Raw genomic sequence first — 13,935 nt, 5'->3', positions numbered from 1 at the left:
CAGAGGTCCCCAAGACCCAGGTTGCAGGCCACTACTAGGCTGTGAGCTGTTCAGAACTGGTCCACAGAACCTATAGGCATGTGAGCGCATGTGTGCTCCATTTGTGTGGCAGGCACACATGCCCACCACTACCACAAATGAAGCTGTGTGCATGCACTTGCTGGCCACTTACCCAGAACCATCACGTCTCCATCCCCTGCTGGTCCACAAGCCAGAAAGGTTGAGGAACTCGGTCTTAACCTCTAGGCCACCATACCTTCCTTTGAAAGGATAACATACCATTTTTCTTTTGAATGTGTGGTTCAAATGACAGCAAAGCAAATTCCAGTTGACCATCAGGAAAAAAAATCTATAAAGGGTCAACAATCAAAACAACATGGTGGGTTCCCTTTATTATGATATGTTGGAAGAGGTAGATAATTATTTGTCACAGAATCTTAATTTAGATGTCTGCATGGAATGTGGGATGATTTAGATTTGGTATGCCTTCTAATTCTATAATGATATATCATCTGGGAAGCTTTCAACAGTGAGCATAAGAATCTAAGAAAAACCTTGCTGGATCTCATGTCCACACCTCTCTATTAGATTTCCACTTACCCATCAGTTTATGCACATGTAGAGACAGATGAATCTAATTATCTTGATAGGAAGATAAATGAATCATAATTTAATCTTTGCACATGTACAGTTGCAGGTCTAAGTCAGTGTTAAGGAGCTATTGAAAAAGTAGAGGAAGGCAAGCAAAGTATAGCATACCAATTTTTAGATTCATTTTATAATTTTCTTAAATAACATTGAGGTCATAGCTAAGCCACAATATAATAGCAAGACAGAAGGAGGAATATACTGGGGAGGACCAAGAGATGTGCCTTCTCTGTTCTAGATCCTGCCTTTTTGGAATATTCTCTCTTCAGCAATTAAGTTGACTTTAATCTTCTTGGCCTTTTGTAACGCCATTAAAACCTGGTTATGTGACCAGGTTAGGGGCCTGAGGATGCTAATGGTTCTGTTTTATGGCTGTATTAATACCTATGGCAATAATTTATGGCCATATATATTTTCTAATATTTTTTATGATATACTCAGTGATGGGATTCAAATAATTTAACAACTGGTTCTCTGCTCTAATGACCAGCTGGGTAGGTGGGGCTCAGTAGTCATGTACTGGGTGGGCATGGCCAACTTAACATCACTCAAGTCGATGGTGCTTCACCTTAGTGGTTACAATGTAATAAGGGTTAGCAGGGCAATAAAGATGAGGCTGGAAACAACACCAGAATGTTTCCTTCCTGCCTTCCTTACAGGATTAGCCCTGTAAAGTGGGGAAAAAAAACAAAATGAGATTTCTTCCAACAACCGGTTCTCCCAACTGCTTAGAAAGTTAGCAACCAGTTCTCCCGAATAGGTGCGAACTAACTGAATCCCACCACTGGATATATTCCACCCAGAGTCACTTCTTGAGAAGAGTGACTATAGAAATCAAATAAATATTCTTTCATTCCTACAACCAGTTTGCTGTCTGTCTTTTGACTTCCGTCCCTCCCACATTCAATTTACCTAATTGTTTATTCCTGCTACTTCTGAAAAGATGTTGAAATTGGCAAACCGTGTCTAGGTGGCACTGGCCTTCTAAGGACCCTTCCCATTAACCTTAGTAGTATTGGATGGCTATGTCTTAACTTGAGTCTTTTCAGGATTTTTAAATTATCATTATTTTTGGCAGGTGAACTTGATGCTTAACGGGAAGCCAGTCATTTCAGCTTTTGCTGGGGACAAAGATGTCACTCGTGAAGCTGCCACAAACGGAGTCCTACTCTACCTAGACAAGGAAGATAAGGTCTACCTTAAACTGGAGAAAGGTAACCTGGTTGGCGGATGGCAGTATTCCACGTTTTCTGGCTTCTTGGTCTTTCCCCTGTAAAATCAATCGCCTTGTGACTTTCACCTAGGTGTGGACCAATCATTGCTTCTGTTCTCTGAAGACCATCTTCTCATCCTCTGGATTGATTTTTCTTTCTTGGTTTCTCATGGGTGAAATCTGGATTCTATCGTATGGCATTTTGACCCTCTTTGAATTCATCCTGAGATTTCAACCAATTTTGTGTGTCTAAAAACGGGACATTGGAAGCAAGACTTAAAAGCAGACAATACGTATCTATGCTTGATGTTACAGAATGAAGCTGCCTGCAAGATTCATTCCAAGTTCCTTAACTGGACATATTGGATTTGTGGGAGAAGTCAATAATTATAATTGCCTCTTCCCTCCCATCCCCCAATTCCATTTTTAAAAGACTGGCAACCAGGTCTATAATTTAAGAATTTCTGGATCAAAACTTCAATCAAGATTAACACATAGCTGCCAAAGAACTGTTCATTAATATATGAATTATATCTTTGTTCCCCCTTGTGCTAAAAATTAACATAAATTCATGCTTCTCGGTTGCAAAGGAAGAGTTACTGATAAGCATTTGACTGCATTAATTTTCATGTATTCTGTTTCTGGAAGAGTCACAAATATGTTTTCCTTCAAATAGTTAAACTCAAAGAGGACTGCCCTGTGAAAATCTGTAGATTCAGAGTCGGTTGTTCTCTGAACACTAAAGGAATTTGTATGCTATAGAAAGGATTTTTTTTAGTTCCATGAAGAGTTTATTATGCTAAATAAAATGCTTACCAGAGTTAGAGATAATCATTTTGGCAAATCTCTGCAAAACAGCCATGTCCCCTTTTAAAAAAAATACACTTAGACTTTACTTTTAGTTCAATGATTGAGAGTAGCTACTTCTTAAAAAAAAATCAGCTGAATGCATTCCTTAGATATAGCTAAATTTATCAGGTGGAGATGGAAATCCTTCCCTCTTATTTTTAAATGATATTTATTTCTCAAGCCTTCTGTCCTTTTCAAAGTGTTATCTGGTTTTGCCTTAACTCTGTAAATGTATATAATGAGGATAACTCTCAGGGGCATTGCCTAGGCAAAGTTAAGCCCTGCCCAACGCAATCCTAGGCATATATACTCAGAAGTATGTTGCTGAATTCAATGGGAGACACTCCCAGGTATATGTGTAAAGGATTGCAGCCTTAATGTCCCATTGATTTCAAGGAGAAAGATTCTAACACCAAGTTATTTTTTTCCCCACTGAAATTAGAGGGACTTAAATTTGCTTAACTTTGGGTGCAGTGCCCCAGTTTTTCTTTAGCAAATATTCAGTCCAAATAGCCAGTACCTAAACTTGGTGCAATATCTTTTCTGTCTTTTTGTAAAGGCCATATGACTTCATAAATTTATTTATTATGTTGCTGTTACATAATAAAAGTCAATCTATGTTACTGTATCTTGTTTTACTCTGGGCCTCCTGTTTAAAAATTAGGTATTAATGATCATTATTTTATGCAAATCTTTTTTTTAAAAAAAGGAAACAGCAACAACTGTAAAAGATAGTCTACGGATTCTCAATTACCGAAAAAGATCCAGAAGGCAATCAGCATGAAGACAAGTAAATGACCAATTTCAATTCACAAAGCAACTTTAGACTGTGAAGTGTTTTACATCCTTCTAATTATATCTGCATGCACAGCAATCCTGTAAATTAAGTTACTCTGATTTCCTTTATACAGACTAGGGAATGAAACTGAATGGCTGTGATTTAGCCAAAGCTGAACAATAACTCTAAACGAAAAAAGTAGAACTTATATGTGTACATTCTAGACTATTGGTGTCCAGGTCTCTTTTTCTTATCTACAAATGGGCATGACTTTTTTCCCCACAGGTTGACCATGCTGAAGATAACATCCAGCCATTAGAGCTTCTTTGGAGGAGATAAAAAACTCTTACAGAAAGTCTGGTTTAAGTACTTTCTCCCTGCTCCCTTAAGTGCTGGTGGTTGTGAAGTTGTCTTTGCGTTAATCATAGAAACGTCCCCTAGTATTTTAATGTTTCAAGTGATGGATGCAGAGGGTTTGAAAACTTATGAGAAATGAAAAACTTTTGGAGGCTTGATTTTATCTTTTGCTCATGTGGCAAGTCTGGAGTCAAAGAAATAGTAATTGTTTTATCCTTCCTGAAGTGTATGATAGCTACTTTTTTGGGGGGGGGGGACCCTGGGGAACAATTGAGAGGTGAAAATATACTATGTGCCTCAAGAAAAGCAGACAGTATTTTAATTTTAAAAGATAAGAAAACCCTATCCTTTTATGGGTAATTTGTTATATCTTTTATATCAAGGGTGGATAATTAATTTAATTTAATTTAAGCGGCCACATGAGAAACGGGGACTGTTGTGGAGGGCTTCTGCTGCCCCAACCCTTACCACTGCTCCCCTGTTACCCCATCACTTGGCACTTTCTGGTGCACAGTTGGGGGGTCTTTTCCAATTTACAACTCCTGATCAATGAGTAGGAGGTAGCGGTGGCCTGGAAGTACCAGCTTCAACTGGCACCTCATTGTATCCTTTCCTAAATTGGGGTTCCCTTCAGATATCATTCACACCCTGGCCATCAGACTTCAACTAGTCCATAATCAGAGGTGGTATTCAGCAGGTTCTGACCAGTTCTGGAGAACTGGTAGTGGAAATTTTGAGTAGTTTGGAGAACTGGTAAATACCACCTCTGACTGGACCTGCCCCCATCTATTCTCTAACTCCTGAGTCCCAGCTGATCAAGAGGAAATGGGGAATTTGCAGTAACCTTCCCCTGGAGTGGGGAGGGAATGGAGATTTTACAGTATCCTTTCCCTGCCACACCCACCAAGCCAGGCCCACCAAGCCACGCCACGCCCACAAAACCGGTAGTAAAAAAATTGAAACCTATCACTGTCCATAATGCAATGTGAGCAGCAATGAATGTGCTCAGTATGCCCATGAAACACTTCTGCTTTGAGAGTTGCACTGGTGCCAGTTTGCTTGCAGGTAAGATTTAAGGTGCTGGCCACCATTTTTAAAACCCTACTTGGCATAAGCCCCGGTTGCTTGACAGACCACCAGTTTCCCTATCTAGGTTGATCTGGCAAGGTGGGCATCAATTAAGCAATGCCACCCATTGGGAGCCCAGCCATGTGCCATCTGGAATGAACCTATTGTTTTGTAGGGTTTTGAAGATATAGCTCTTTGCCCAGGTCTTTGGTAAGGATGAGTGACATCCCTTTTCTTTCTTTCTTTTTTCCAACCAGGTTTGGGGTTGTTTTTTTTTGGGGGGGGGTCATCTCTGTAACTTTGTTTTGGGTGGATTTTGTGTATTTTGTACTGTTCATTTTTTAATGCTTTAAACTACCTAAAGCAGAGCCACTGAAAGTCGACCAGCGTACAAATTTAGCACGGGCAGCTTATACATTTAATAAAGGGACGCTGTGGCTCAGTGGCTAAAATGCTGAGCTCGTCAATCAGAAAGGCCGGCAGTTCGGCGGTTCGAATCCCTAGGACCTCATAACGGAATGAGCTCCCGTTACTTGTCCCAGCTTCTTCCAACCTAGCAGTTTGAAAGCATGGAAAAATGCAAGTAGAAACATAGGGACCACCTTTGGTGGGAAGGTAACAGCATTCTGTGTGCCTTCAGCGTTTAGTCATGCCAGCCACATGACCACAAAGACATCTTCGAACAGCACTGGCTCTTTGGCTTTGAAACGAAAATGAACAGCACCCTCTAGAGTCAGGAACAACTAACACATATGTGTGAGGGGAACCTTTACCTTATACATTTAACATATTAATATTAATAATAACTAAAGGAGCAGAACAAACACAGAAAATAAGAAGGTTTTTTTTAGTTGATCTGCTCAACCCTGCCTGTTTCGAGTTTATAAAAACTCTGCTACTATAAATTGCATCTTTGGTGAATTGGATAGCTACAGCAATCTCTAAAGTTACCTTGAAAAGTGTGACTACTGCTGTTCTATCTTTTATCACAGGCAGATAGTTACAAAAGGTCACAAAAACTCTGGAACGGCTTCTGATGTTTCTTCCAAATTTCTGCCAAATATGGTAAGTCTAGAAGTAGGAAGGAAAGTCCTAATTAAATGTTCCCTGGTTTGAAATCAGTGCTGACAATTGGTATACTGCAGTTGCCTCTCATTTTCTCTCTTTCTGTTTATCCTGGGCTTTCCCCCTTATACTGCAGGAGAAAGCAAGTGATAATTTCACAAAGCCTACTCCTACTCCAAACCAGGGGTGTCCAACTCAGGGCCCACAGGCTGGATCCGGCTCACGAGGTGCTTAGATCTGCCCCGTGAGGCTGCCCTGGAAACAGTGAAGGACTGGCCTATAGTGTGTGCCAGTGAAAATGAAGCTCGCAAGGGCCACACATGGCCCTCCTAAACTCCATTTCTGCTGGCAGAGGTTGCAAGAGGCTGTTGATGTCAGAAATGGAGGTCAGGAGCCCGTTTTCGCTGGCAGAGTGCTTTGGCCACCACAGGTACCACCGACACGAGTGACATCAAGCTGGTGATGCACACCCTGCCCCCCCCCACCCCCGAGATCAAACACAACCCTGTTGCAGCACTCAGTGAAATCGAGTTTGACAGCCCTGCTCCAAACATAGGTATTAAACAACACCACTCAGTATTATTGGAAGATTATTAAATGGCACAAGGAGCAATCATATTGACTCTATTTAATTCACATTAAGCATTTAGATTGACTTTCTGATTACTTTATTGATTTATTACATTCTAGCTTGTTTTTCTATTATAGGTTATCCTTGACTGAGAATGATTCATTTAGTGACCATTAAAATTTACAACAGCACTGGAAAAAGTGACTTTACCATTTTTCAAACGATCATTTCAGCATCTCCATGCTCCAGTGGTGGGTTTCAAATTTTTTTAGAACCTCTTCTGTAGGCGTGGCCTGCTTTGTGGGAGTGGCTTGCCAGCCATGTGACTGGGTGGGTGTGGCCAACTTGTAAAATGTGGTGAAACTCACTTAACAACTCTCTTGCTTAGCAACCAAAATGTTGGCCCAGAAACTCTGGCATTTGAAGCATGCAAGTCTTAAAGCTGTCAAGTTACAACACCCTTGCACCCCTAACCCTTTAGAAAAAAAATCCCAGGGGTGTTCAAACTTGACAGCTTTAAGACCGTGGAGTTCAACTCCCAGAATTCCTCCTCTCGCTCTTCATCTTGATGATGTGCAGACGGGCGGAGGGAGGGAACTGGAACTGGTTCTAAATGGCACTATAGATTTGTGGAACCTCTTCTATAGAAGAGGTTAGAACTGGCAGGAACCCACCCCTGCCATGATCAAATTTCAGATGCTTGGCAACTGACAGGTAGTTATGACAGTTGCAGTGTCCCGGGGTCACCTTTTATGACCTTTTAATAAGCAAGTCAATGGCGAAGCCAGATTCACTTAACAACCATGTTACTAACTTAACAACTGTGGCTAGAAAGATCATAAAATAGGGAAAAACTCACTTATTAGGTCTTGCTTAACAACAGAAATTTTGGGCTGAATTGTGGTCCTAAGTCAAGGACTACATACATAGAGAATTCAGGAAAGCCACAATTCAATAGAATACTACTATCCACCAGATGAGCCAGCCATGAAAGAAAACCACAATATTACCTCTTCTTATCATTTTAAATGGTTTGTTGTCAGTTTAAACATGTCAGGGCTGTCATTTCTTCTAGTAGCTGTTGTAACTTTGAACGGTTTGTTCAGTAAGTTGAGGGCTACCTGTAAATGGTGTTAGGCATGAAGATAGTTGATATCTATGTCGTGATATAGGATAGCATTTCCAAAATAAGATGATTATGCAAATACCGGTTATATCCCTAAATCACCAGTAGGGAGGCATTTGGGTGATAGTACCTTTCAGGAACAGCCTTAAGAGCCATGGTAGCACAGTGGTTAGAATGCAGTATTGCAGGCTAACTCTGCTCGCTGCCAGGAGTTCAATCCTGATGGGCTCAAGGTTGACTCAGCCTTCCATCCTTCCAAGGTGGTAAAATGAGGACCCAGATTGTTGGGGGCAATATGCTGACTCTGTAAACTGCTTAGAGAGGACTTTGAAGCACCGTGAAGCTGTATACAAGTCTAATTGTTATTGCTATTTCTGGAAAAAAACACAGATAGCATTTCTGAAGAAATGACAAGATAGTAGTGATTTCATATGATTCCGTCTAGTACCGTAATAATTTAGAGGGATATTCTGTCTGGCAACTACAGAGCCTTATTAGATTTCAGCCATGCACATATTTTTTTCTTTCCCAGCATCGGCCTTATTCTACAGCTTGGCTGATATACGGGATATCGCCTCCCTCTAACCACAGAATTTTACATCTCTTTTGAAACCATCTGCACGTTGCTATTCTTTTCACGAAAGACAAATCTGTTGCACTTGGGGGGAAAATTGAATTGACTGGCAGAAATATGAATCCAGAAAGAAGTTTAATCTGCCATTCAAATTACTGAATGTATGTTTATATTGCAATTTTTATGTAATATACATTAATAAGATGATTCCAGTAGTCAAATTTGGGTTCTATCAACAACCCAACAATCCTTTTGGAAGGATTTCTTCTAAATTTATGTATTTTTACTGATGATAGCACATAGGAATATTGGTCACAGGGCAGCTGGGAACCATCATTTTACCTTTACCCCCTGATTTATTTGCTCTTTGTATTTGTTCTTGAACACTGACAAAAAAATAAAGGCCAAATTAGAAAGCAGTAGAGATGGTACTAGAACTTTGGCAGACAACAATAGCCATAGCATTTAGACTTATATACTGCTTCATTGTGCTTTATAGCCCTCTCTAAGTGGTTTACAGAGTCAGTATGTTGCCTTCAATAATCTAGATCCTCATTTGACTGACCTGGAAGACTGAGTCAACTCTGAGCCAGTAAGAATCAGCCGGCAGTCAGCAGAAGTAGCCTGCAGTTCTGCATTCTAACCACTGTGCCACCACAGCTCCTTGATACTTATTGGTAGTGCATATACCCATGTTGGACTTGATCATGACAAGAAAAGAAGATCTTATAACAATTAACATGTCAACATTAGGCTACTTTTTTCTTACACTTTATTCTACTAACATTTGTTTAACTGTTGGATCTTAGGCTGAGTGTTGTCTGTCACATAAAACCTCTAGTACAGCAGTCCCCCAACCTTTCTGGCACAAAGGACCAGTTTTGTGGAAGACAATTTTTCCATGGAGCGGGGGTGGAGGCATAGTTTCTCATGCTTCCTAAATTCAGTATGTCTGCAGATGAAGTTTTGCTCACTTGTGTGGCCCAGTTCCTAGCAGGCCTGGACTGGTACTAGCCCATGGCCTGAGGGGTGGGGAGCCCTGATCTGGTATTTAAAGACTGCACATAATATCAGTGTTCCAAATAGCATCCAAAAGTGAATCAAAGTAAGTCCAAAGCAAAGTATTGCTCAAAGTTCCAATTTATTAAGAGAGCCATGTTGGCACATCTGGGAAAACCTGAATCTGAAAGCTTCCCGGTTTTCCTCATCCAGTTGAAGGTTCAAGATCTTGCCCACACACCCACAAGTCCATCACAAGGTACAATTTCCCACTGCCCTGCTGGCAGTTCCACCCATCCAATTCCAGTCAGGTGCAGAGACAAAGGATGACCTTGGCTTTCTAGAAAGAATTTTGTTATGGCTACATAGTATGCAACACCTTACAATCACCCATCCCATTTTCCCACAATAGAAAATGCATAGTAGAATAATAGAAAGTGTGGCAGGCCAAAGATCCAAAAGAAAATATGGCTGCAGGCCTGACACATAATTCATTCAAAATGTTCTATGAGCCAGCCAAAAAAATTGGAAGGTGATTTTTTGTGAAATTTGAAGTCTGAATAGGAATAATCTCAGATATAAATTTGGGGAAATCAATCAATTTCCCTAGAAATTTTAGTGCATAGATAGGTAATAGTAATTGAATTTAAAGTGATTGACATATTTCTGAAAATCATAATACTGTGTTTCCCTGAAAATAAGACAGGGTCTCATTTTCTTTTGACCCCCCCCCAAACAAATAACTGCTTGGCCTTATTTTCTGGGAGGTCTTATTATTTTTGAGGTGCAGGAGGTGGCGGGTGGGGTCACCTCATGGCTGCTGCTGTGTTGCAATATTTCTGGGGAGGGCTTATTTTTTGGGGAAGGCTTATTTTAGTAGCGCATGAACTCAAAAGCCTGATTGGGCTTATTATCCAGGAGGTCTTATTTTCAGGAAAACACAATAGCACCAATAATAATATAATAATGAAACACTTGCAATTATTCCTAATCAAATTCTATTACCACGCTCTGAAAGGATGGATGCATATTAATTAAAGCAGGATAAATAAGCAAAATATGATATGTGTCAATTTTTTTATTGGTATAAGAATAGCTTTATAGAATATCAGATTCCAAACAAAAAGGGGAAAAAAATGAATGGGCTTTATTACACAGGTGAAAGGAACTGGTGGAAAACCATATCTTGTGCAAAGTTTAAATCTACAAATGAGAAATTAATTTTACATGCCACACATTTCAATGATTTATAAAGAAGCACATCTAAATATATATTCCCTTCCTTTGATTCTAAAGGATTTAGATTCTGAGATATGGCATTAATTCCAAATAGGTTTGTAAATAAAGCAAGTCAAGCTGAAACATTTGCCTGTTGCAGAATAATGTGACAAAATAAATATATTGACTATTTGGAATTGAGGTGCAGGCTAATTCTTGCATTTTCTTTAAGCTGTACAAAATATTCTTCTGTTTTGACATCCAAGCTGTAAATAAATACTGTACCTATTTAGTGGATAGAGATATTTTCCCCAAACTCTTTTTAATAAGTGTCACCATTTATTGATTTTTTAAAAATAGTATTGCTTTCCTTGTTTGTACCACTTTTTTCCCCTAGTGCTTTACAGCTTTTTGGGTCACTCACAAGGAATCAGGGAACCTCCAGTGAGTTAAAACATGCCAAGACTAATTTCACGAATGTGGCCACTTTTCTTTCAATTGAATGCAATGCTTTCTACTTCAAATGCTTGGGATCACATAGCTGAAAAGCCAAAAGAGAAGCCACTGAATGAGAATATGAATTTAGAGACAAAGTATGCTATTTTATAGAGAGCAGGGTTGTTATTATTTTTTGTAAAGTAAGCAGAATCCAGTCCTTTATTTGAAGACATTTTGGTTTTGAAAGACTCCACGTTTGCACTGAAAATATAGAACCAAAAGAAGAGATAAACTCTTGAAGTCAGTACTTAGGAAGTGAACTCTTTGGCAAATAGATATGTAGGTTTCCATTCTGGAGAGAGGCATTGCATTTTGGTACACTTTCTGATTATATATATATATATATATATATATATATATATATATATATATATATATATATATATATATATATATATATATATATATATATATATATATATATATATATATATATACTTAAAGTCACAACCCCTGGTATGCCCAAGTATGGGAGGAAGGTCACACTTCCACTCTCTGTCATTAGGCTCGTCACAAGAGACCATCCAGACAGAAACCCAATATTTTTTACTGTTGCCTTTTTTGTTACATTTGTTATATTTATTTATTTATCAGCATAAATATAACATATATATATATATATAGATAGATAGATAGATAGATAGATAGATAGAGATAGAGATATAGACATAGACATAGACATAGACATAGATATAGATATAGATATAGATATAGATATAGATATAGATATAGATATATAGATATATAGATATATAGATATATAGATATATAGATATATAGATATATAGATATATAGATATATATTCACATTGTATGCAAATCTTTTGTCTTTATTCTCTTTTATTCGCTCCCTCCCTCCCTCCCCAGTCCAATGGAAGGGTTATCTTGACAAGCAACAGCCAACCAGAATGGAAAAAGAACATGGGAAGAAAAATATTTTTTTCCAACACCATAAATATATATTTATAAAATACCCTGCAGGATTTCTTCCCAGAACTAGTTTTAGAGGGAAGTTCACACTGACTCCCAAAAGGTTTAGCTGGCCTAATACCTGACTTTTTGTTATTTAAATTTTTATTAAATGTATCAAGATATAAAATACAAAACAAAATAGCAGGAAAATGGGAAGGGAAAGAAGTGTAAAGGGGAAAAAGGAAAGAAAAGCATTAACTTTCAATTATTTTTAGCACAGCAATATAAGATAGTAACATTGCAGTCTCAACTTTTTTACTTTTACATGCTAATATATATTAGCCATTTCTATAATAACAAACCTACCTAATCCACAAAACCCACAAAACCCAAAGTCAAAGTTTCATTTTTCTTCCATCTCAAATTCAAAATCCAGAAGTGGTTTCCAAGCAGAAATGTAGACCCAACCACAAGTTTCTTTGATTGAGGTGACCAATTTAGCCATCTCCACTAGTCTCAACAGTTTTTCCATCTGATCAGCCATTGTGGAAATTAAAATATATTTCCATTGGCCTAAAGCCTGACTTGAAACATCTCTACCAATGAAAATCCAGCCTCTTGCAACCAGTCCTATCCTGCATATGCTCATTGGCAATCCATTATGGATTACTGTCTTTCAGCTGCCATTGTTTATCCCTCTCAAATATTTGGTCTGGAAGATACATTTTCTCATCCAAAGCACAGCACATGGCAATATGATTCATGCTAGGAAGGAGCCTGAATGAGTCCTTCAGCGGATGCTGCAGCAGTATATTTATACAACGTTATCCAGGCACAAAGAGTTCCTTGGAGAAAAAGATATTGTCTCAGCTACAGAACTAAGATGTAATTTATCTATTATCCCTTAAGCATTAAGGGGAAAGGATTACAAAGCAGAATGATAAAAATCAGATCCTGTTACATAAGTGATGATGAAGACAATAAAAGGACAACTGGATTGATCATTCCCTTTGAATGAAAAGTTGTGATCTTTGACATTTGAGAAAAGAATCTTTGTTGCATCCCTTTGGAAAGAGGAAAAAAGTGGGCCATCCCCCCCCCCTTTTTTTTCCTCCTTTAGATTCTTTTTTAATCTCCCTCTTGTGGTTCAGCTGACGTTTTTTTTTAAAAAAAACTGACCCAGGAATCAAACTAATCTTCAGAAAGACACATTATTTAAATTTACTAGAAATGAATATTTCTCTCTTTTTATCTGATGAGTTAAAAAGTGACTTTTAGTGAGTGGGGAAAAATAGAATCCTCAGTTATCCTGAGAAATGTATTAACTGCAGGCTTATTAGTTATTGGTTGTAAGTAGGGCAGATGGGTTCTACTTTCCTGCTTCTAAATTGCTTTTATAATTTGCATCTGAATCAGAGGTGCTATTCAGCCAGTTCTGACCAGTTCTGGCAAACCAGTAGCAGAAATTTTAAGTAGTTTGGAGAATCGGCAAATACCACCTCTGACTGGCCCCAACACCATCTATTTTCTGTCTCCTGAGTCCCAGTTGATCGGAGTCCCAGTTGATTGGCTGGGTCTTCTTCTGTTGCCCTGCACAGGAGAACGGAGCTGGAAAGGTTGTTAGTGGGGTGTGGAGGGAATGGAGATTTTACAGTATCCTTGCCTTGGAGTGGGGTGGAAATGGAGATTTACAGTATCCTTGCCTTGGAGTGGGGTGGAAATTGAGTTTTTTTTTCCAGCAACCTTCCCCAGGAGTGGGGAGGGAATGGGAATTTTGCAGTATCCTTCCCCTGCCATGCCCACCAAGCCACACCCACCAAGCCACAGAACCGGTAGTAAAAAAATAATAATTCCAAACAGAGGTGGGTTCCTACCAGTTCGCACCTATTCGGTAGAATCGGTTCGTCAAATATACCAAACCGGTTAGAAGAAGTTCCACCAGTGGACCCGGAAAGCAGGCCACACCTACAGAAGAGGTTCCAAAATTCTTTGAAACCCACCACTGGTCCTTGGATATGATTATTGTACACTATCATGCTCATATTTATAAAACTCAGTG

General features: G+C 38.9%; 1 protein-coding gene across 1 annotated transcript in view; it reads left to right on the top strand.

The window, feature by feature from the left end:
* CBLN4 (cerebellin 4 precursor) overlaps positions 1-1,924 on the top strand; it is a 29,014-nt gene extending 27,090 nt beyond the window's left edge. Inside the window, exon 3 of the mRNA XM_032219017.1 lies at positions 1,727-1,924. Coding sequence (XP_032074908.1) covers positions 1,727-1,924 — 198 coding nt within the window. The remainder of the gene's footprint in view (positions 1-1,726) is intronic.
* The last annotated feature ends 12,011 nt before the right edge of the window (positions 1,925-13,935 follow it).

This window comes from Thamnophis elegans, chromosome 5 (assembly GCF_009769535.1).
Source record: "Thamnophis elegans isolate rThaEle1 chromosome 5, rThaEle1.pri, whole genome shotgun sequence".
NCBI lineage: Eukaryota > Metazoa > Chordata > Lepidosauria > Squamata > Colubridae > Thamnophis > Thamnophis elegans.
The sequence above is the reverse complement of the archived record's forward strand: the minus strand, read 5'-3'. Positions and strand labels throughout refer to the sequence as shown.